This window comes from Metopolophium dirhodum, chromosome 2 (genome assembly GCF_019925205.1).
Source record: "Metopolophium dirhodum isolate CAU chromosome 2, ASM1992520v1, whole genome shotgun sequence".
Taxonomy (NCBI): Eukaryota; Metazoa; Arthropoda; class Insecta; order Hemiptera; family Aphididae; genus Metopolophium; species Metopolophium dirhodum.
Window position 1 is genome coordinate 14,889,326 of NC_083561.1, and position 21,178 is coordinate 14,910,503.

Sequence of the window (21,178 nt, forward strand, 5' to 3'; positions counted from 1 at the left end):
ACAGTGTACTCGTTACAGTACGGATACTGAAGTAACGATCCATCACTATAGTCGGGGACACGAAAACTGGCGGCCGATTTTAGCGTGCCGAGTGGTGTTTTTTTTTTAGGGCTATCTACTACTTACAGCCCTAAAAAAAAAAACATAGTAGGTGCATTAATTATTAATAATGATTTACAACTAAGAACTAACGCATAGTTGTTGTGTCTTACTGTATTCTATATTCAAGTTAAAATATTAGGTACATAAATCATAGGTACGTGGTAGTGTAAATTGGCAGTCTATATAAAATATATATAATCATAATATACCAGCTGTTGTAACTAATTCAAGTAGTATTTTAGTTAGTATTTTTTTTCGTAAATTAGTATTTTTATACTTCAATATAGTTTACGGAGCCTATACGGATTCGGCACTAGTGAGTAGTGACCCAGCTCAATCAGGGTTCGTAAATACGCAATATTCGGACACAAGGAGACGATCGAACTACATTTATAATTTTTGTAATTTAGATTCCAATAATGTTGTTAAAATTTGCAAAATTTCCATCTTAAATATTTAATCAACTAAATACAATAATAATTGTATTTATAATTATTATAAAAATGTTTTTGAACAATATTTTTTGAATTACCAATTAAGTTTAATCTAAAAATGTACCTATGTAATGTATAAATATACAATAAAAATTAACAAATTATTATAGTAAAATTCTCGAAAAACAATAGTTTATGTTTTCAATTATCTGATGTATCATATATTATATAAAAACGATTTTGTACTTGAAAAGCATCGTTGGGGATTTCTCAAAAAATAATGTATTCATCATTCAAATTCGGGCCTTATAGTGATGGCAGACACAACAAATAAAATAATTCGCTTCAACATAATTGTTAAACAGTAATTCAATAATTGTTTATACGAGTAATAATATAAGTAAATAAAAATAATTAATAAACACGTCTCAAAACAAACTGTGCGCCGGTATCAATTATATAAATGAACTTACAGAAGTAATATGCGTATTAAAAAAAAAAACAGTTATTAATTGCATCATTTGCAGCATTGTTCAGATTTTCCCATCAATCCGTTACACCGTCGCCAATTTTTGACCTTCCAGCCGGGTCCGAGTATGTTGCACCAGTCGCCGGCCGAATGTGCATGGCAGTCAAGCCAGCGACATTCGGCATTGATTGTTGTAATTGCGATCAGCAAAACTAAAAGTTGAAAACAAATTAAAACGGTATATCTAAATACTTTTGTATTGGACGAACAAAGTGTCAATTATTTTGAAGTTTGATGAAATTGCTGTTTAAACGCATTAGGTAGGTATAGGTATATTATCATCGGAGTAAACTGAAAAAAGGGAGTGTAGAGGGGTGGTCTTAGTTTTTAGTCCCCCTACCTCTGATTGCGTCTATGAGAAGTCCCCTTTAACTCATTTTCAAACAGTATATGTTGGTACGCTAAGGCCAATTAATTCTTAATTGTTTATTTTCAAAAATTTATAATTTTTCAATATTTATAAGTATATATTTTTTAGTTAAATAAAAAGAATATTGATAAAAATTATTAGCTTGATGAGTCTCGCAAAAAATTACATATTTAACATTTTGTGCAACGTATCTAAGTCACAATAAGTGAAACATAATTTATGTTCCTATTGACATTTTAGATTCTTAGCGAAGCGATGAATGTATTGATTTTACAATGATGTGTTTTTTTTTATTTTTTATTTTTTTTTGTGTCTGTCATCACTTTTTAGGACAGTAAAAATGCTTAAATTTTCTTCAACAGTAACTTTTCTGATAGGAAAGTGAATCTAGTTGGTACTTTAGGGGTCAAAAGTAAAACATTCCCAGTAATTTTTAAAAGCGACGTGAAAAACAAAAGAAAAATTAAGGAAAAACGGGAATATTTACGTTTTCGAGAAAATCGATTTTGGTTTTTGGTGTAACTCTAAAGTAAATGACCGTAGATACATGAAATTTCGACTGAATATTTATATTAGCATTTTCTATACACAATTTTTATTTTTTGGGTAAAAAAGCGTGAAAATTTAATGCAAGGCTCCTGATATAATGTTACAATAGTAGTTAAAAAATATTAAAATACATAGGCACAATTTTTTTTTATAAACATTTAAAGTTCGAATTTTTACAATATTTAATAATTATTTTGTAGTTAAAAATATATAAAATGTTCACATTTTTATGTTATTTTTAGCTAGGGATTGAACATTTAAAACAAGGTTAGGTTAATATCATCAAATATACTTGGTAATATCATAGGCTGACTGACCGTTTTCACTCAGAATCGTTTTTCTTATACAATGATATTATATCATTGTATTCAAATTTGACACCATACAATACAGTGACCCACTTGTAACCTACTGTACAGCAGATCATGTAGCTGTACATCTACTTACCTACCTTTTTTTAAATTATTCTTAGTTTTGTTAATTTATATTATATAAGTGTTAAAAATACTATTTATCTACAATGAACCCCTAAGAAGTATGAAAAATATAATTTTTGTGCTAGCTATTTTTGTACTTAATTAATTAAATTTAATAAATATGCATGATTCTACATAAATCCATAATATGGATATTATTTCTACCTACTAACAAAAGCAATTAATATATCGTGAAAAATTGTTTGGCTTAACAAACTAATGAATTGTTGTACGGGAAAACATGGTCACATGGAACGCTCAAAATAAAATATGAATCGCACGCCTTGCCATTTTGAGCCACTTTAACCCCTGGTGGGGGACGAGTCTTAAAGTTTGATATTATTTAAAATAAATTCGAAATAAATTGAACAAATGTGGGTTTAGATCGTAGCTTGGTGTCTACTATATTACTTGGGAATATTATGATTAATTTTAAATATTTCAAATTATATAGAACTAGGTTCATTCATTCTTCATTCTGAAATCTGCATCCCTTATACCTCACATCACGATGAATTGTATAAAATATTTTAGGCCAATGAATAATATGGCTGAATTTGCCTAATGTATAACCTACTTATCATTGGATAACTGTTAAATATTTATTTAAGATGAGTACATTAAAGTTGAATGTTAATGGAAATGTATATAATTTATATTGTACATATTATTTTGTACACATACAAACACCACATTATAGCGGTGTAAATTCATTTGTAATTGGGTAAAAATGTAAAATTAATATAATAATATTTTGATTTGATACAAATACAATTTGTAAGACGCGTAATATTTTATAATAGGATAATACTGAGTGAAAATTGTATTTTTTTTATTATTTAATAAATAATAAATTAATTAAAACTAATTTGAAATATTTTGAGTGAGTAGGTTACCTAGTAGTTCTAATATCATAATAATTATAGTTCATATACTTTTAAAAAACAAGTTTCTAGTCAAGGATTTCCCCCATTCTAAATTACCTACTAAAATTGCTAGTTAATTATAATTTATCAATTATCTGTTAAAATAGTAAATATGAAAATGCTTACACTTTAAGTAAAAGTTAAAAGTTGAAATTTCAAATTTATGATTATATACTAACACTAAATATAAAATCTTACGTTGAAGTGGATGCATAACTGTATAAGTACTATTATAGGGCCAAATAAATTGATTATTATATTTTGTACGTAGTTACTAGTTTGTACTTACCAACTGCGAGAACCAAAAGAAACAAAGACAAGTTTCGATTCATGATGATATTGGAGTCGCTCAAACCTTAACTCTTCTTGATTTTAGTCACTAGTGAGTTCATAGAATTCTTTCGACAGTTCGGAGGTGTATTATGGTTTCCGGAGCGTTAGACCTGTTCTTTTATAGGACGAATATTGATGATCTGAAGATTCATTCTAGGTGGTAGGTACTATAGGTAGTTAATAAACGATAATAATTTTTAACTACCTAATAATAATAATAATAATAACAACAATATGGCTTCTTGCGTGTGGTTAACGCTCAGGATATTCCCAATAGATAATTAACGATAGCCGATAGGTAATCAGAATATTAAACTCTACTATTAACCGACGAATTTACATTTTATATATAAATATATAAAGACATAAAGTTTTTCAAAGATCGCGATGCAGTACCTAAATAATCAAAATATTTTACTTATAATATTTATAATATTACTTATAATCAAGTGTTCACGTGTAGATATTAATAATATTATAGGTAAATTCCGTATCTATATAATTACTAGGTAGGTACCTAAGGTAATAGTGATTTAATGTTATTGTTCATAATTCATAAGTTATAACCATTAGTAGTTAATGAGATCAAACAACTGCAGATAATTATAAGGTTATATATTATGGGGTTTTCTATTATTCTTTTTAAATTTTTTTTTTAACTTATTCTGTTTCACATTTTATTATAATACCTATAAACGTATAGCATATATCCTACCTAGTAGTTATATATTACTATTTTTTTTTATTGAAATCAAAACAATAATATATAAACGTATGTAGGTACTTATATACATAACATAATATTATACTTAATAACTAATTCTTAATTTTAGATGTATTTTTTTTATGTATACATTAATCTATACATTTATCAATATATTGATTTTAAAATGATGTATTTTTTTGTATGTTTACTCGATTTATAATATTAAATATAAAAATAATTTGATTTTCAAATGCAATATATTTTCTGGTGGGAAATAAAATCTAGTTGGTACATTTGGTAAATCAAAATTAAAAACTGGCAAAAGTTTTCTTAACAATTGGAAAAAAATAAAATTCAAGAAAAATTGCAAAAATGGGAGTTTTTTAGGCATAATTTGTAGATTTTTAAAAAATCGATATTCTTAATTTTTGTAATTTTTAATTGAATATATTTAGATAGGTACCCACTTATTGCTTGACATTTTACTAAATGTTTATATAGGTTATTATTAAACCTAACCTAACCTAACCTAATCTATCATATCACCAGATATGATGCAAGTGTTGCACACAGCACCCCTTGTGCCCACATGGTTGTTCAAACTTGTTTGGGTAGATATTAAATATGATGCAGTTAGCAAAAGTACTTACAATACATAAAAAAATGGGCAAGTGGGTATCACTCAGTTGTACATTTGGTGTCCTGGGTCACTGTAATGTATGTGTTAAATTTGAATTAAATGATATAAAATCATTGCTATTAAAGTAAATTATTTTACTATTAGTTATTGCTTATTAGTAATACAGTAAATTGAACTTTCAAGTTTCAAGCATCCATGACTAATATTTTTAAATTGAAACAAAATAACTAATATTGTTATTCTTTGTATCTCTATAATTTCGCTGAAATTTGAACTCAAAATATCTGTAAAAAAAACTGTGTTCATATATTTTTTAATTTTTTTAGTTACATGCTGTATGAACTGCTTATGAAGAACCTTTTTTAAAATGTTGAATCCTTAGATATGAAAATTGAATATTTTCCGATATTTTGTAATCATTTGATTATAATTATAGACGTATACTGTTATAGAAATATACATATTATATACTTATAATAAACTAATAACTTATTTATATTTTATTTTGAATGACATTGGAGACACTTTTTCTCTATGGTTTATATTCAACTTTGATTCATCAGCAGGACTTCATGTGACTACTTAACTCTAGTGACACTTATGATGATGGAGAGTTTTAGGAGTTTTGCTGCACTACGCCACGCCATATTTTGACCTTGGTTTTATAGGACTCTAGCAGCTAGCCCCTATTTTTTCAATTCTAATTACACAGTTATGATCATGAATAGGTTTAAGCGTTAAGAAAACAATAACTATTAAAAAAATTTAATTATTTTATGATACCTATATAATATACATAGGTATGTTATTATCGGGTACTGCAAATAAAAAGCGATATTACTTTAACACAGCGGAGTGGATTTGTAAACTAAAGCACGCCATTATAATATATTATTATTTTTTATTTAAATAAATGGGTAGGTATGCACAAATAGTATAGTTAAGTTTCTGTGATAATAACGTTGATCGAATGGCAAACTACCGACATTTCTAATAGGATTAAATACCTATACTCCACGAAAATTCGTGTTGCAACCGTCTGCAGTCAGACAGTGGTGCGGGAAAAAAAAAGCGGAAAATGCGTCTCTTACGGCGTGAAACGCGAACGCATAACAAGCCTCCGAACAGCCAGGGCGATCGTGGACGACTGCAGCCGGCCGAGTCGATACTCCTCCGCCGTCGCCACTGCCATTACTGACATCGCAACCGCCACCGCCTCCAACGCTATCGCCACCGCTATCCACCGTCGCTGCAAACACGTAACACGACGGCGTCGCGCTCACGGTGGTCACGAGATGTCGGCCAGTCACGTCCATTGCTTCGCCGGACACTAGTCGCACGGCCCCATCATCGCCTCCACCACTGGTCCACGATTCATGGACGGCAACGGCACCCTCGAGCACGGCCAACGTAGCGGTGGTGTCTTCCCGGTCGTCCGCGATGTCCCTAACAGTCATACCTATGTAAACGGACAAAACATATAAGACAACTACAAAGATATTTTTAAATCTGAAATATTAGTGCGATACTCTGCAGGGACACAATTAGGATCGAAATGAGGAGTTGGCCACGACTTAAATGATACACCGTAAAATCAGTATTCACACCAGCACCCAACACCATCAGTTATAGAAGAATAAAATAACATAACATAACACATAACACGACAGTGACGTACGATATGTAACTTCTTTTTATTTAACTCAAACTATATATTACTTTTCTCCTATAACGCTCAGGTTTCGGAGTCTGGATCTGGGTCAGGATGATTTAATATGTCTTTGCTTTTGAAAGAATTACCTTATATAATGTGTTGGACTACCACTATCTACTTGTATATTATTTCTCCATTGCTAAACGTTTATTGTAATTAATTTAACTTAATAATATTACTATGTAGGTGTATTCTATTCAACATAAGTGGAAACCCGGGCGGCCGTATTGTGCGCATGGCATCGGTTGCTCTGTTGTGGCTACAGGTAGTTGATCAAACAATTTGGAAACATTTGGTGTCACCGATGAAAACTGGTAGCCTCCTAGGGTTGCTTCTTATGTTGAACAGAGTATAAACAAGCACCGGAGCAATGTTACGGGTTGGGTTGATAGAGATGGAGATGTTACAGTTGGTGGATGGGATTATTGATTATTGATTACATGGCACTGGGCAAGGTCAGTGTGCTGGGCAAGTGTCATTGAGTTGAAGTTAGTTATGTTGTTTTTCAGTTACGATTGATTATATGAAAAAATATTTAGTTTTAAAAAATGTTCAATAAATCAATCTTTAGAGTTTTTGTGGCACGGGTTCATTCATAATTTTTTTTTGTAATCAAATCAAACTTTTTTAGGGAGAGTAATTTGAGACGAAATATAAGGACCAAATGTCAAGCGCTATATTATGTTCGTACCGGGGAAATCAGCGAAAAATAGTAGATCGTTGTCGGTGTTGCGTTTTGCGTCCACTATCCAAGGCCGCCACCAGTCCAAGTGCCGGATCAATGGCAATAGCCAAGGCACGGATGACCAGGGTGACCAAGGGGCGTGTAATAGGTCCACGTTTGGGTCAACCAGTCGCTGGTGGAACCGGCCATTGAGAGACCCCCAAATGTCCATTGTGATGGACATGTTGTCATGTCTGTCGGGCATATTAGCAGCCACGCACCCCGCAAACTGCTTCAACATATCGCCATGCAACATCCACTTGTTGTTGTCCGTCCAGCCCTGTTGCGGTGACGTTTTATTTTAATAGTACAATATTATTTGTTGTATGTATCAACATTTTATGTTTTTCAGTCAAAAATATTATTTGTTTTGAAACTTTGAAAGAATAGAATATTTCAATTATTAACTGTTGATTTGTGGTGTACTCTGCTACACTTATCGAATGGTTTCAAAGGTAGGTATACCTAGTGTCATGCTTTTTTAATGTTCAACGAATTTAGGAAAATGCATTATTTTAAATACGAGTCCAACTCGTTGGAGATAAAATCGTATAATATTATTCGTAAGATGATAAAAACAAATCAATTTCCTTGTAAATATTTAAACTATAAATTCGATTTTGCCATTAAAAGATTAAAAATAACTAGGTATCTATATATAATACTATTGGTTGTGAATATTATGTATAAATGTATACTAATTCATAATCAATGATAATACTAGCTGTCCACCCGACGTTATTCGGGCCAAAGATTTGTATTTGTAATAGATATATATGTAAAAAAAATGTATATGCTATATCTTTTTTTTTTGTAAGCTGAAAGGAAATCAAGTGTGAGCTACCCTTTAGCCTTCTATAGGAGATGCGTAAACAAGATATAAACACCCTTTAAGTTTCAAGGAATCTATCGATATAACTTTTATTGAAAACGGTCCAGTAGTTTTTAAGTATATTACCTTCGGATGAACCAACATCCATTTTAGCTGTATAATCCGACTTCGCCCGTGAAAAAATGAAAAAATATAAGATTAAGTGCCGTATAGGTGTATCTTACTTTTGATGTACCTCAGTTCACGGACAAATTTTCGTCCGTGTACCTCGTTTTGTAAACTAATTTGAACGAGATCGACAATTCACCTGCGGCAGAGCGAGTGTAGCACTTGATAATATACATCGAACGTTGTTAAAACTACTCTCTACATTTTCATGATATCTCCAAGAACGATTTGAAATTTTTACAAAATCGGTTAAGTAGTTTTTGAGTACCTATACAAACTACAAACATACATTCAACTCTCATAATATTTGTTTTAAGATTTAATTTTTTTATTCAAAACCATAAATGTGATGATTTGATGTATGATTTTACCTCATCTGCCTGAGTAACTAATGGCAACCATTTGTATACAAAAAAAAAAAATACAAATTTCTTTTATTTCTAATAAATCTGTAAGCTTAAAGCTGTAACCAATAACAACCCTTAATAAACAAACATTTTCACCGTACCTAAATCTCAAAATCTTTCTAGGCACCTCTCCGAGTTAGATTTACCTGGTCCAATTGTCAATCCAAACCATCTAGGAACCCACTCTTACACACATAAAGAATTTGATGACAATCGGTCAAGCCGTTTAGGAGGATAGTACAGGAGTAAGGTACACACGTACAGATGAATTATCTATATATATATAAATGAATGTTTGTCTGTCTGTGTGTCTTTTGTGCATTCCTTAACCGTTCACCCGGTTGCGATGGAATTTGGTACAGAGATAGATTAGACCTAAGGGAAGAAGATAGGCTACTTAAAAAGGGTAAATTAGAGGTCCAACAGTGACCTACACGGGAAAATGCTCAAACAGAGATTTTTACGATGGAAATGTTTGTTTGTAAATGGTTGATATTGGTTTTAATAATAATTATTATTATTGGAGCATTGCCTACGCCTGTTGGCGCAGTGGTACTTCTATAGTTCTAAAGAATGTCTCAAGTTCAAACCACAGGTTCGGCGGACCAATTTTTCGAATTGATTTTTTTCTTATTTTTTCTTCCTTTATTTTTCTTCTTTATCTATACATATACGAATGTTTGGTTTTTTCTTATTTATTGGATTTTTGTATGGTTAGGTTAGAATTTTGTGTTTATTGATTGTATTAATCCGCCGTAGATTGAATTAAGTAAAAACGACAAAGTTGGTATAATTTTGATACTTACGTACACACCACTGCACGGGGTCCGAGATCTACCGCATGTATAGATTGCCTATACCTGATAATTTACTGCTGCAAACTCACGGACATCGTCAGTTGGGATGGCTGAATATTAAAATATAATATCATTTACACTTAAAAAACATTGCTTCCACAGCGTTTTACACCCAAAAGGAGTTGAACGATCAGAATTTTTTTCTGGGTAACTCTGTGTTAGGTTAGGATTTTATATTAGTTGATTGTATTAATCCGCCGTATGTTGAATCAAGTAAAAATGTCAAACTTGGTATAACTTTGATACTTTAGAGTTAAATTATATACTTACGTACAAACCACATGGGGTCCGCGATGTACTACAGGTAGATTGCTTACCCAATAATATACTGCGCTCGCATAATCACAAGCGAATCTCACTGACAACGCCGGTCGAGATGGCTATACATTAAAATATAATATAATTTACACTTAAAAAGATATTGCTTCCACAGCGTTTTACACCCAAAAGGAGTTGAACAATCACAATTTTTTTTCCCGGGCAACGCCGGGTAATTCAGCTAGTATATAATATAAAGAAATACCTAGTACACAAATGCATTATTATGTATATTTTATACGCAGTGGTGGGCTACTTAAGTGAAAGATGGAATTTTTTGCCAGTTTCAATACTTGTAATTTAAGCCACCAATAATTTAAGTGCGTATGTAATCCACGTCAAATCATACAAATTGGCGTGAAATCATAATTTTTGTCAGTACACGATTGCAGCGCAGATTTTATAAAATATGTGGCACAAATCACAATTTAAAAATTTAAAAAGAATTGCAAATTGCCAAAATTACTTTTTAGATGTGGAGAAAATTACAGTTTTTTCGGTTGTTTTTAGCTCAAATCACAATACATATCTGGCATATACGTCATTATACACAAACATAATTAGAGCGGAAATGCTGGATATGCATAATATTATAGTGCATAAATAAATAATTTACCTAGTACCCGAGCCATTTAGCTTTAAAGCTTAGTATACAATTTTAATTAAATAATGTAATGGGTTTATTATTACGTTCGGATCTAAGAAGAATTGTTCATGGCGCACGTGGTCCAACACCTTTATTTGTACCTTGGCCACGTCCACGTTATACACCATCATGTCCCAAGAATATCCGTATAATCCGTTTCGCCATCCGTTGTAACCCTGTAATAAATCATAAATGTTATAGGCCAGGAATGACCTAACTGAACCAGGGATGGTTAATCTACGCACATAGGTTAGATTTTAACGACATGCGAAAATATTTTTATTTCATTAAACATACGCTATAGTAATACTAAGTATTTTGGAATTATCACTGCTTCATTGTCACTTTTACATAAATTGTAAGTGAAGGAAAGTTTAATGGAGATTTTAAGTGGGACTTAGCCCTTTCCCTCTTATACAAAATTCCCTGATACGCCACCGAAATACTGCTTGCGTTTCATTAAACCATTTAAGACTAACATAGCACACATGACACAGTTGATACTAAACAATTATAATGAATTATTAAAAAAATCGTACGTACCAAACATACTTACTTGATTGATGAACTTTTTTTCGTTCATGAGAATTAAGTTCATTTTAGTATTAAAAAAAATACAATTTACGATCAAAGTCTAAATACCAACAGGCACGGCGAAAGTCAAGTAAAAATCCAAAGTCAAGATGAAAACGGAAGATTCGTGGTTAAAGTAAATACATTCATAATCTAAAGGTTATACACTTAAACCTATATGAACGTATATTGTTGGTATATTGTTGGTCACAGAGTGCGTGCTTATAATATACCTGTGTCACTATATGCGAGTACGGCAAAAACAACTGCAAAGCTGTGTACATGCACACTCCTGCGACGATGGCGTTTTGTTTGGTCCGCGTCGGTGGTTTGTAGACAATAGACTTTGGTGCTGATTTGTCGTTCCAGACAGATTCAACAACGGTCCGCAACATTTTAGACATCGTCGCTGGATCGCAAAACACCGGTATCATCGCGGCGCAAACGTATGGAAACATACCTGCCCAAGTATAATATGAGAACGCTATATTATTCAATTTTGATTAAAATAAACAGCGTACAGCTATTTAATAGTAACAACAATAAGTAATTTAATTTTAAATTGTGTATAGTAAGCGAGAAAGTTAGAATGGAGTACAAATTATTATCATATTTTACGAGTAAGAAAAATAGTTCTTTCCTCCTAAAATAACTACAGTTTTTAAAGGTAATTCGTAATGCAATTTAATTACCAATAAAAAGTAACTTCCTCAACATTGTATATTTGTATAATACAGATATCACATAGGAAACTATATCATATATTTAATCAATAATTTTATGGATTGTTAACATGAAGTGTCTCATAATCGTCTACATGTGCATAATGTATATAAATATATGTGTGCGAAAGACACTTGTCCGCCTATTTCGGTATACTCACCTATGGTAAACATGGTTGCGTTCATGCCATGAAATGCAAGCAGCACGACGATGGTGAACGGTCGAGTGGACCGGAAACACAGTCCAAATCCCGAAAACAAGTCGATGAGGAATCCTCCGACGTGCACTATCCAATGATCTATGAATTCAGCTGAGAAAAAGTACCTGCAGCAGTTTGTGGAGGCGAAAGCAACATTTAAATAACTCACTAACGCTGGTTTAATGTTTGCCACTTAAGTCGAGTCGACTGACAGAGTTGATTGATGTATTATAATATAATATTCAGTGGCGTAACTTCAAAATTTGAGACCGGGATCGACATTTTCAAAGCCCCTTCCCTTCATCTATTGAAGTGACAGAAAGTTCATAGGAGTGTTCGTTCATTTTCTGAAATTGTTTCATACCCTTTTTTTGATACCTAATATAATATGATTTTTTTGATTTTTTTTATCATACCTACATCGTTTTATGAAGACTAACTAAGAAACAGAGCATATATAAAAATGTATGTATGTCTGTCTGTGTGTCCATATCACCATGGCAACCGTTTATATATTATTTTGAGAGTTCCGTCTGTGTGTGTCCATATTACCATGGTAACCATTTATATATTATTTTGAGATTTCCGATGGAATTTTTTGTATATAAATGGTTGCCACGGTAATATGTAAAACATATTATTCATATAGAGTTGCCGGGCAACGAAGTGCACGGGATCATTTGGTATAGAGCTCTCTCAGAGCAGAAAATAGGCTAATTTAAAAAGGGAGAGGACTAACCCCGGGAGGTGCTCAAACAGGGATTTTGAGATTTCCGAAGGAACTCTTTGTTTATAAATGGTTGCCAGATTTTTGAAGCTATAATAATAATTATTGATGGCCGGGAAACGATGTGCATGGAATGAGCTAGTAATATATATAATATAGTAGGTAGTACGTATAGGATTTTGAAAATATATTATGCCCATTTGCAAAATACCCGTTAACACTTTCAAGTTTCTATTAAACATTTTGAATTTCCAGTAATAGTGATCATAAGTTCACCCCATGTACATGAAAATTGAGTCGGTTACATATTATTATTCACACTCAATTTATTCTTACATATTCATTAAATTAATAGTAAATTCAAGCGTTCCTTGAATCATTAAAATAAATTAAAAAATAGTATATTATTAAAAGAAAAATATACTTTGGGACCCTAGCGTTCGGGCTCAGGTGCTACTGGATCCACTGATCACTCATGACTCTTGAGTCACGCCACTGATAATAATATTTGTTTTTAAGAAATTAATTATATATTATATGCACCTGAAAGGGGTGAACACGTGATGGTGGCCCAACGACATCATCGAGTAACCCCACAGCCAATCAGGTTCAAACTTTTTTAGACCAGCTACGAAGTACATGATGAAAAACTGTATCCTGAGTAGTAGATAGTTCCAACGGGGCACCAACGACGGCGCGTCCGACGGCATTTTTCGCCGAAGCCATCTGTCCACGGACCTTCGGGGTAATACGCGTGTAGTGAAAACATAATTTATTATATGTGATAATTTTATTATTGCTCTGTTTGGGGAGTTATATTATTTTAATAGTTGAATTACATCACAAATTACCTTTCAAAATTGTAATTAAATTATTTTTAAGTTACTTTTGTTTTATTTGGTTGTTACATATTACTTTTGAGTTTAAAAAAAGGTGGACAAGTGGGTGTCGCTCTTCTGTAGAGTAGTTTACAAGTAGGTCACTGTAATTGATGGTGTTAAATTTGAATTCAATGATATCATATCATTCTATACGAAAAAGCAAAAACGATTCTGAGCGAAGAAGGTCGTCAGCCTATGTTATTACTAAGGCGTATATTTTATGATATTATTGTGAATAAAGTTCATCGGTTCTAAGTAGAAAAAGGTTTGTTAAAAAGTGCCAAAGACTACGCCCCTCGTCATAAATGTGACACAGAAATGCAGGTAAAACGACGGAAATGGGAAGTGTTCGGCCATTTTTCGGTGTTTAAAAAGAGGCTGTCTGACAACTAGAAGATCACCACAAGATTTACTGATTTGAACCAACGTTGCAACAGTGGGTTAACACTTTGTCAAATTGTTGAACTTGTATTTACTTTTGTATTGGAATTTCCCACACAAATGGTAATGAATCGGATAGGAAGAAGCAATGAGTATGTCACCGACTGGTTTAACATTTGCCGAGAAGTATGCACAGCTGTTTTGAAGATAAAAAGAAAAATGGTCGGAAATGCACAAAATCCAATTCAGATTGATGAAGTTCGTTTCGGTGGCCGAAGGAAGTACCATAGGCCATAGGGATAGTCGGGTAGATTATTAGCTGGAGATGCTCCTCCCTCCTTGACAGATATAAAAGCTGAAGTAATTAATAACTAAAACCACGGCATACGGGTAGATGGCCCCCGGGTATTTGGTTTAAAAAATGGAAACGATTGCCGTTAATTTTATGTTCATCGACGCGATCAAGAAACATTTCTACCTATAATAGAACGTGAAAACGAGGCAGGATCAGAAATTAATTTTGATGAATGGGCTTCATGTACGTGTCTCACAATTCAAGGTTTTGTACACAAGACGGCAAATCACCAAATCTCATATTATGTCGATGCAAATACAGGAGCTCACACTCAAAACATTAAGAGTTCGACGTGAAAATTAAATTATTGAAGAAAAGGAGGAGTGTTCCTCTCAACCATTCGCAGTCTCATCTTAATCACTATTGCTGGCGTTTTTACTGTCAAGACAGTCTGGACCTTTTTTTTGCCATGTAGAAGACATTCAGAATGTGAATCATTAATAAAATAAAACGCAATCAAAACCACATATGTAGAGCACATAACAACTCAAAAACTTGTCTATAGAGCGTATACCAAATTAGCACCAATTTATTTACCTATTTAGGTACGTGGAACATTGTTTTAAATTTCCAATCCTTAGCTATTAAAATTGAACATTTTATACATTTTTAACTACAATATAATTTTTAAATTTTGTAAAAAATTAAACTTAAAATGCTTATAAACAAAATTGTGTCTATGTATTTTGAATATTTTTTAACTGCTATAATAAAAATATATCAGGAGCCTTGTTTTAAATTTTCACGCTTTTTGACCAAACAAATAAAATTTTATTGATATTTCTAGAAAAAAAACTAAACAATTTTTAAATGTCCGTAAACAGCTCAAAACGAGTCAAAACATTTTGAAAATTTTGAAAAGTATGGAAATTGATACAATAAACATATGGTGTAAATTTCAAATATACACAGATATTAGTTTTTAAATTACGACAAAATAAGAATATCACTACATGAGAAATCAAAAGAATATCCAATGTTATAAAAATTTTAACTTAAAAAGTTAAAACGCTCATACAAATTTGATTTGACTTTCCGGTAGATATTTATTTTTTTGATAAAGGTAGCAAACTTATAAGGAATCTTGTATTACATTTTCAAATCTTAGATTGAAAAATAAAAGTTTTATGCATTTTTAACTCAAAACAATTTGCACATTTCCGTGATTTTTACGTATTTTATCAAAATTTGAACTTTAAATGCTTATAGATCATTAGCCAAGAGCAAGCTTATTCACAAAACTCATGTTATTCTCTTTTTACTTTTATCATTTAAACTTATTTAGCTAAAAATAGTATAGATTGTTTATGTCAAATAAAAATGTTTATAAAAAAATTGTGATTATGTATTTTTAATATTTTGAAACTGATTTTGTAACAGTATAAAAGGAGCCTTGCATTAAATGTTCAAGCTTTTTGACCCAATGAATACATGGGAAAATGTTGATCCGTTTTATCAAATAATGAATTTTATGAGCGGATAAAACTCTCTCTATTGGATCAAATTGTCCTCCGGGGACTTTTTGATCCGGGATTTTTACAAGGGGACATTTTGATTCGTTTGATAAAAATAAAATTTTGGTGCGAGGAGAATTTGGTTTAGGACTTATGAAATTATATTTTATGATAAACAAATCAAAATGTCTTCAACGATCCACGGATTAAAATGTCACCTTACCCAATTTTATTGACATTTATAGAAATATATATGTTCCGATACCACTTGATTCATTTTCCATTGAACAAGATACTGAAGTTGAAAATCGAAGCATTAATTTGACTACTTATTGTGTACATAGAGACAAATAAAAAGTTTTTAAAAAACACTTATCATTGTAAAATCAATTCTTTTAACGCTCTGCTCATAATCTAACATAGTAACACGCTATTAAAATAAACATTTTTATTTAAAAAAAAATATTACTGGATTTTCGTCATGATTTTTATCGATACTTACATCAATTAATTAATGACAATCAACAGTATGAAATTATATAAAATTGTTATTCAAGAACTAAAAACGACAATTACTATTTAAAACGTTATTATTTATTATTTTAATAACAATGTATTTTCAAAATTACTATTAATTAAAAATAAAACTTTTTAGTCAAATAGCTATTATAATAATGTTAGATCGAAAATCGTTCTTAGGTACCTGTATGAATATTCAATATATTCAATATTTAAATATATATTACCAATTGTTTCTTACTTCTTAAAATATATTAAATAAAATGGAGTAACGATTAAATTAGTAATCTTACTTCAAAATAGTAACTTAAATTATGTATACATTTCTTGAACTAAACTCTAATTAAATAACCATCCAATTACTTTAAAAGTAATTTCGTTACTTGCAACTTAAGTTAAGTTACTCCCTAATACTTTAACTATATAACAGGTATTATAGCGAACGAGACAAAATATATTATTAGGTACTCTGCTCACCAGTTGCGATGAGCGTCTGTTACGGAGAAAATAGCGATCAGCAGTCCGAACAGATACGAATGGTTGTTCCACGAGCTCTTGTCGGCCAAAAATATGTACCAGTAAGGGATCGCGTATACGGCGCAACTAATCCGGTAGTGGAAACCGGTGAACACGCCGAATACTCCTATAGCACAGCACGAGTAACGGAATGAAGTTTTCAAATCAAGTATTTGGATAAGTGTTTGGATGTACATATTATACACACATACACATTACACTGTTTGAAGTACTTATAACATATAGATTATATAAGAAGCCGCATATGGATCAGATTAAGTATTTTAAGTCAAGTAGGTATAGCTATAGGCGATACTATTATAGGTATAGGTGGACAATTTCCAAAGGGCAAAGAGGAACAGATGAGAAGAACAGAAGCTTTTGAGATGTAGTGCTACAGAAGAATGATTAAAATAAGTTGGATGGATATGGTAACAGACGAGGAAGTATTAAAAAGAATGGACAAGAGAATAACTCTAGGGAATAGTATCAAGAAAAAGAGAAAGTAATGGATTGGGCATGTATTGAGGCATGGTGGGTTTCTGGGATTAATTAAAGAAGGCTGCGTAGAAGGTACAATTAATTCTAAGGGAAGATCACGAATGGAGAATATGCAACAAATTATAAAGGACTAAAGGTGTGATTCTTACGAAGAAACAAAGAGGAAGGTAAGTAACAGGGAAGAGTGGAGAAATGCTAAAAACCAATTTCAGGATTGAATACAAAAGAGGGAGAGAGAGGTATAGGCACATGGCGTCAATATCATACAAACACACACACATCAGTATATACTATATATTATATAATATATATGTAGGCATATTGTATATTTGTATATATTTAGTAAATATTTTTGTGACTGTGATTTACCGGAAAACATTGCCGCGTATGCCAGGCACATCCATCGGCCGGGCAGCGGTTTGACAAAGTCGAAAAGTGGAAAATAGCACTTCATGGGTTCCATCCATCGTTTTTCGGCCTGGCAGAAACCACGTTCATCCATCGTGTCGATCATCATTAGCAGACCTACTCATTACAGTGTTAATACAACTCTCATAAAATTCACTGCAGGTATAAAATCTCAACGATCGTTATGGTAGACCGTAGTATAATGTTATATAAATGTAAAACTACCTCGTCACGTCGTCTCGAAAATATTTTTGACATACAGTACATAGACATACGCCGTACGGTACCTATACATTATATTATAATATGGCTTTGTTGACTTATTATAGATATTGTATTATACCACCAATTGGGCGTACATCGTAGGTACTACACAAATTACAATGTGATTCATCAAGCATAATATTCGTCATATAACTTTAAATATATATTTCAAAATTCCAAAAATCAGATTTTGAATAATTGAATTATTTGAGAAAAAATTAATAAATATTATGAAAATAGTAGTGATAATAATTGTTCCAACATAGTTATAATAAAAATAAAAACTGATTCATTAACAATATAATAATATATTATTTCCTTGATATTCAAAATGGATAATATTCCCATATTTTGTGCGTAGATCACTAGTTTTAAATTCGTAGATCACTTTCTACACGCCTAATATATTATTGTACATCGTATTATTGCGGTATAAAAATCGTTGTAATTATTGTTGCGTTGAACTCACCGAAAGCTATGCGCAACGCGGCCAGACACTCTCCGTCTTCGGGCTCGAACATGTACGACACCAGCCGTTGCCAGACGGTCGTGGCCTCGCGCCGAACGATTTTCCGCGACGATTTCTCGGTGACATTTTCCGTGTCCGCTTCCATTGCTCGGAAGTGTGCGAATGGACCGGCACTGTACACTGTACACCAGACACGACGTCTGTAGTAGCACACCGATCGATCGAATTAATTATTAATACGTTTTTCGTCTCGGCAAATAACTGACGTGTCGATCGGAGACGTTGACGGTTATGCGGCGCGACGTCGTGACGTGTATACCTAACGTAATAATTATATTATAATATATTTAGTGTTTTAATTGAAGACCACCACGCCCGCATCGACTTACATACGAGCCGATGCGATATCGTATAATCGTATTTTATTGACGAGGATGATAATAATAATAATAATGCTATTATGGGATGACGATGACGATGTAATATTATGTGTGTGCCGCACGTCGCTTTCGGTTTAATCCGACGTGAAACGCAATATTCGTATGTTTCCAATAAACACAATAACAGCTCAAGTGTTTTATTTCAAATAATACAAAATCAAAACAAATACAAATATTATATAACAAAACTAGCTTACAATATGAAAACAATCATTTTTTTAATGATAACTTCAGATTAATGTTTAGAACAGAGAAGAGGCTAGGCCGCTAGGGGAATACTTATATTACATAATGTTGAATTGTTAATTGGTACCTACATAATTTTTTTCGGATTTAGGCTTTATTATATAATATTGACAATGTTTAATACATATTAAGGGAGACGGAGTAGCCGAGTTGACTAAGGCGTCGGTTGCGACCGGTTCGAACCCAGCAACAGGCGGCACTTCTCTTCGGGCAGTCATTGTGTCTGGAGAGAGAGAGAGGCCACCCGGGAATGGCAGATACCTACGGGTGCCCACTAGAAAATTCTGTCAAAGTAACAAACACACGTGTTTAAACTTACAGTACCCTCCCCCACAGTAAAAAAACCACTCAATGGCCTAAGTTGCCGCGGGTTAATTAATAATAATTTAAAAAAAATACATATTAATAATTATTATAAATGTACCTATTTATTTTTGATTGTATATTTTTATTTACTATCGACTATTTTTCATAAGTAATTCTACGCACTAGAGGTCAAAGAATCCAGTAGTTTGGGTACATTATGCCTAGGAATGATGGTAACATAATTAAAACAATTATGTCTTGGAAACCAACGAGGAAGAGGCCCCGAGGACGTCCAACGAAAAGATGGATGGACGTGGTCGAGAATATAATTCATGATCGGGAGAAGTGGCGTGAAGTTGTGATGATGGAAAAAATTCTTGTAGAGTAAATCAGTGGCGCAACTAGATTTCAAAGCTTGGGGGTTCTACAATTATGAATTGCTCACATAGTCGTGGGGCACACACCCCAGTATTCCATACTACCAATATTTAGATTATACTATTATTTACAATTTGTTGTTAAACAACAATTATTATTGTTAAATACGCACGTATTTCTGCTTGAACCACCATAGTATTAGTATTTTTTTTTGGCATGCTCACACCTCTCTTAGTCTTTTCAGGGTACGTAAACCGGCCACTGCAATTTCGTTGTTTAAAATGTATTAAAAGTCACTGGATAACGCAGTATTTGTAATAGTATTTGACGTTTTAGTAATACGTTTTCTATGAACACGAATCTGGTTTGACAGTGACTTTTCACGGTGCTATGTAGGAAAAGGTAATTTTCCGTTGCTCCTACTGTCATCGAAAATAATTTAATTTTCAGTGTAGGTGTGATCAGGGATAGATTTATCACCTAACCCATTTAACCTTAGGGCCGGGAGAGAAATTTAGATTAAAAAAAATTGTGAGTTATTTTAACTTATAAATAAATATTGTTTTATAGGTACCTCCTAATTGTTTGTAACATTAATAACAATAGAATATTATGTACTTCTTCACATAGTAGAAATAAATTAATAATTTAATAGTTTAATTCATCCTTAATTACACGCACAAAAGTACTTAAATGATGTTAATATATTAAAGTAATAAAACGGAGAAACAATTTGAAAATTGCTCTAAACTCATATCCAATATAATTCAATTTTTCGTTGACGATCCGGCAACGAAATTTTACTTATATTTGATAAGAATTACTGCAAAACCATAATAATTGATATGTTCAAAAATAACTAACATATTCTACAAGATATTTTTCCTGCGCATTTTTTCCTGAGGAATCATAGAATATTATATTTTGGGTATAGTGCAGTGGAAACATATCTGGCAGCATGCTACATTTTGTTAAGAATTTAATTAAATTTGTTGTTTTATTTTTATTGTTGATTTACGTTTCTATAGCAATAAACAAAGCGTTATGAAAATAAGTTGGAAAAAAAGTTGTACCCAACCCAAACACATATATATATATTATTAAACA

At 32.1% G+C, this 21,178-nt stretch overlaps 1 protein-coding gene across 2 annotated transcripts; it reads right to left on the minus strand.

Annotated features, from left to right (window-relative positions):
- Positions 1-1,086: 1,086 nt before the first annotated feature.
- LOC132938340 (vitamin K-dependent gamma-carboxylase) lies at positions 1,087-18,994 on the minus strand. 2 transcript variants are annotated; one of them, XM_061005120.1, is made up of 10 exons: positions 18,702-18,994; positions 17,930-18,085; positions 17,021-17,186; positions 13,497-13,691; positions 12,188-12,351; positions 11,538-11,764; positions 10,776-10,907; positions 7,471-7,783; positions 6,157-6,524; positions 1,087-1,217 (listed from the first exon to the last, which is right to left on the minus strand). In XM_061005120.1, exons 1-10 carry the CDS (start codon positions 18,844-18,846, stop codon positions 1,209-1,211), a joined length of 1,875 nt encoding a protein of 624 aa, XP_060861103.1. In that variant the 5' UTR covers positions 18,847-18,994; the 3' UTR covers positions 1,087-1,208. The 2 variants fall into 2 exon arrangements, with proteins under 2 accessions (XP_060861103.1, XP_060861102.1); XM_061005119.1 differs by lacking the exon at positions 1,087-1,217 and having other exon boundaries at positions 5,953-6,524; positions 18,702-18,992.
- Between the last annotated feature and the right edge of the window lie 2,184 nt (positions 18,995-21,178).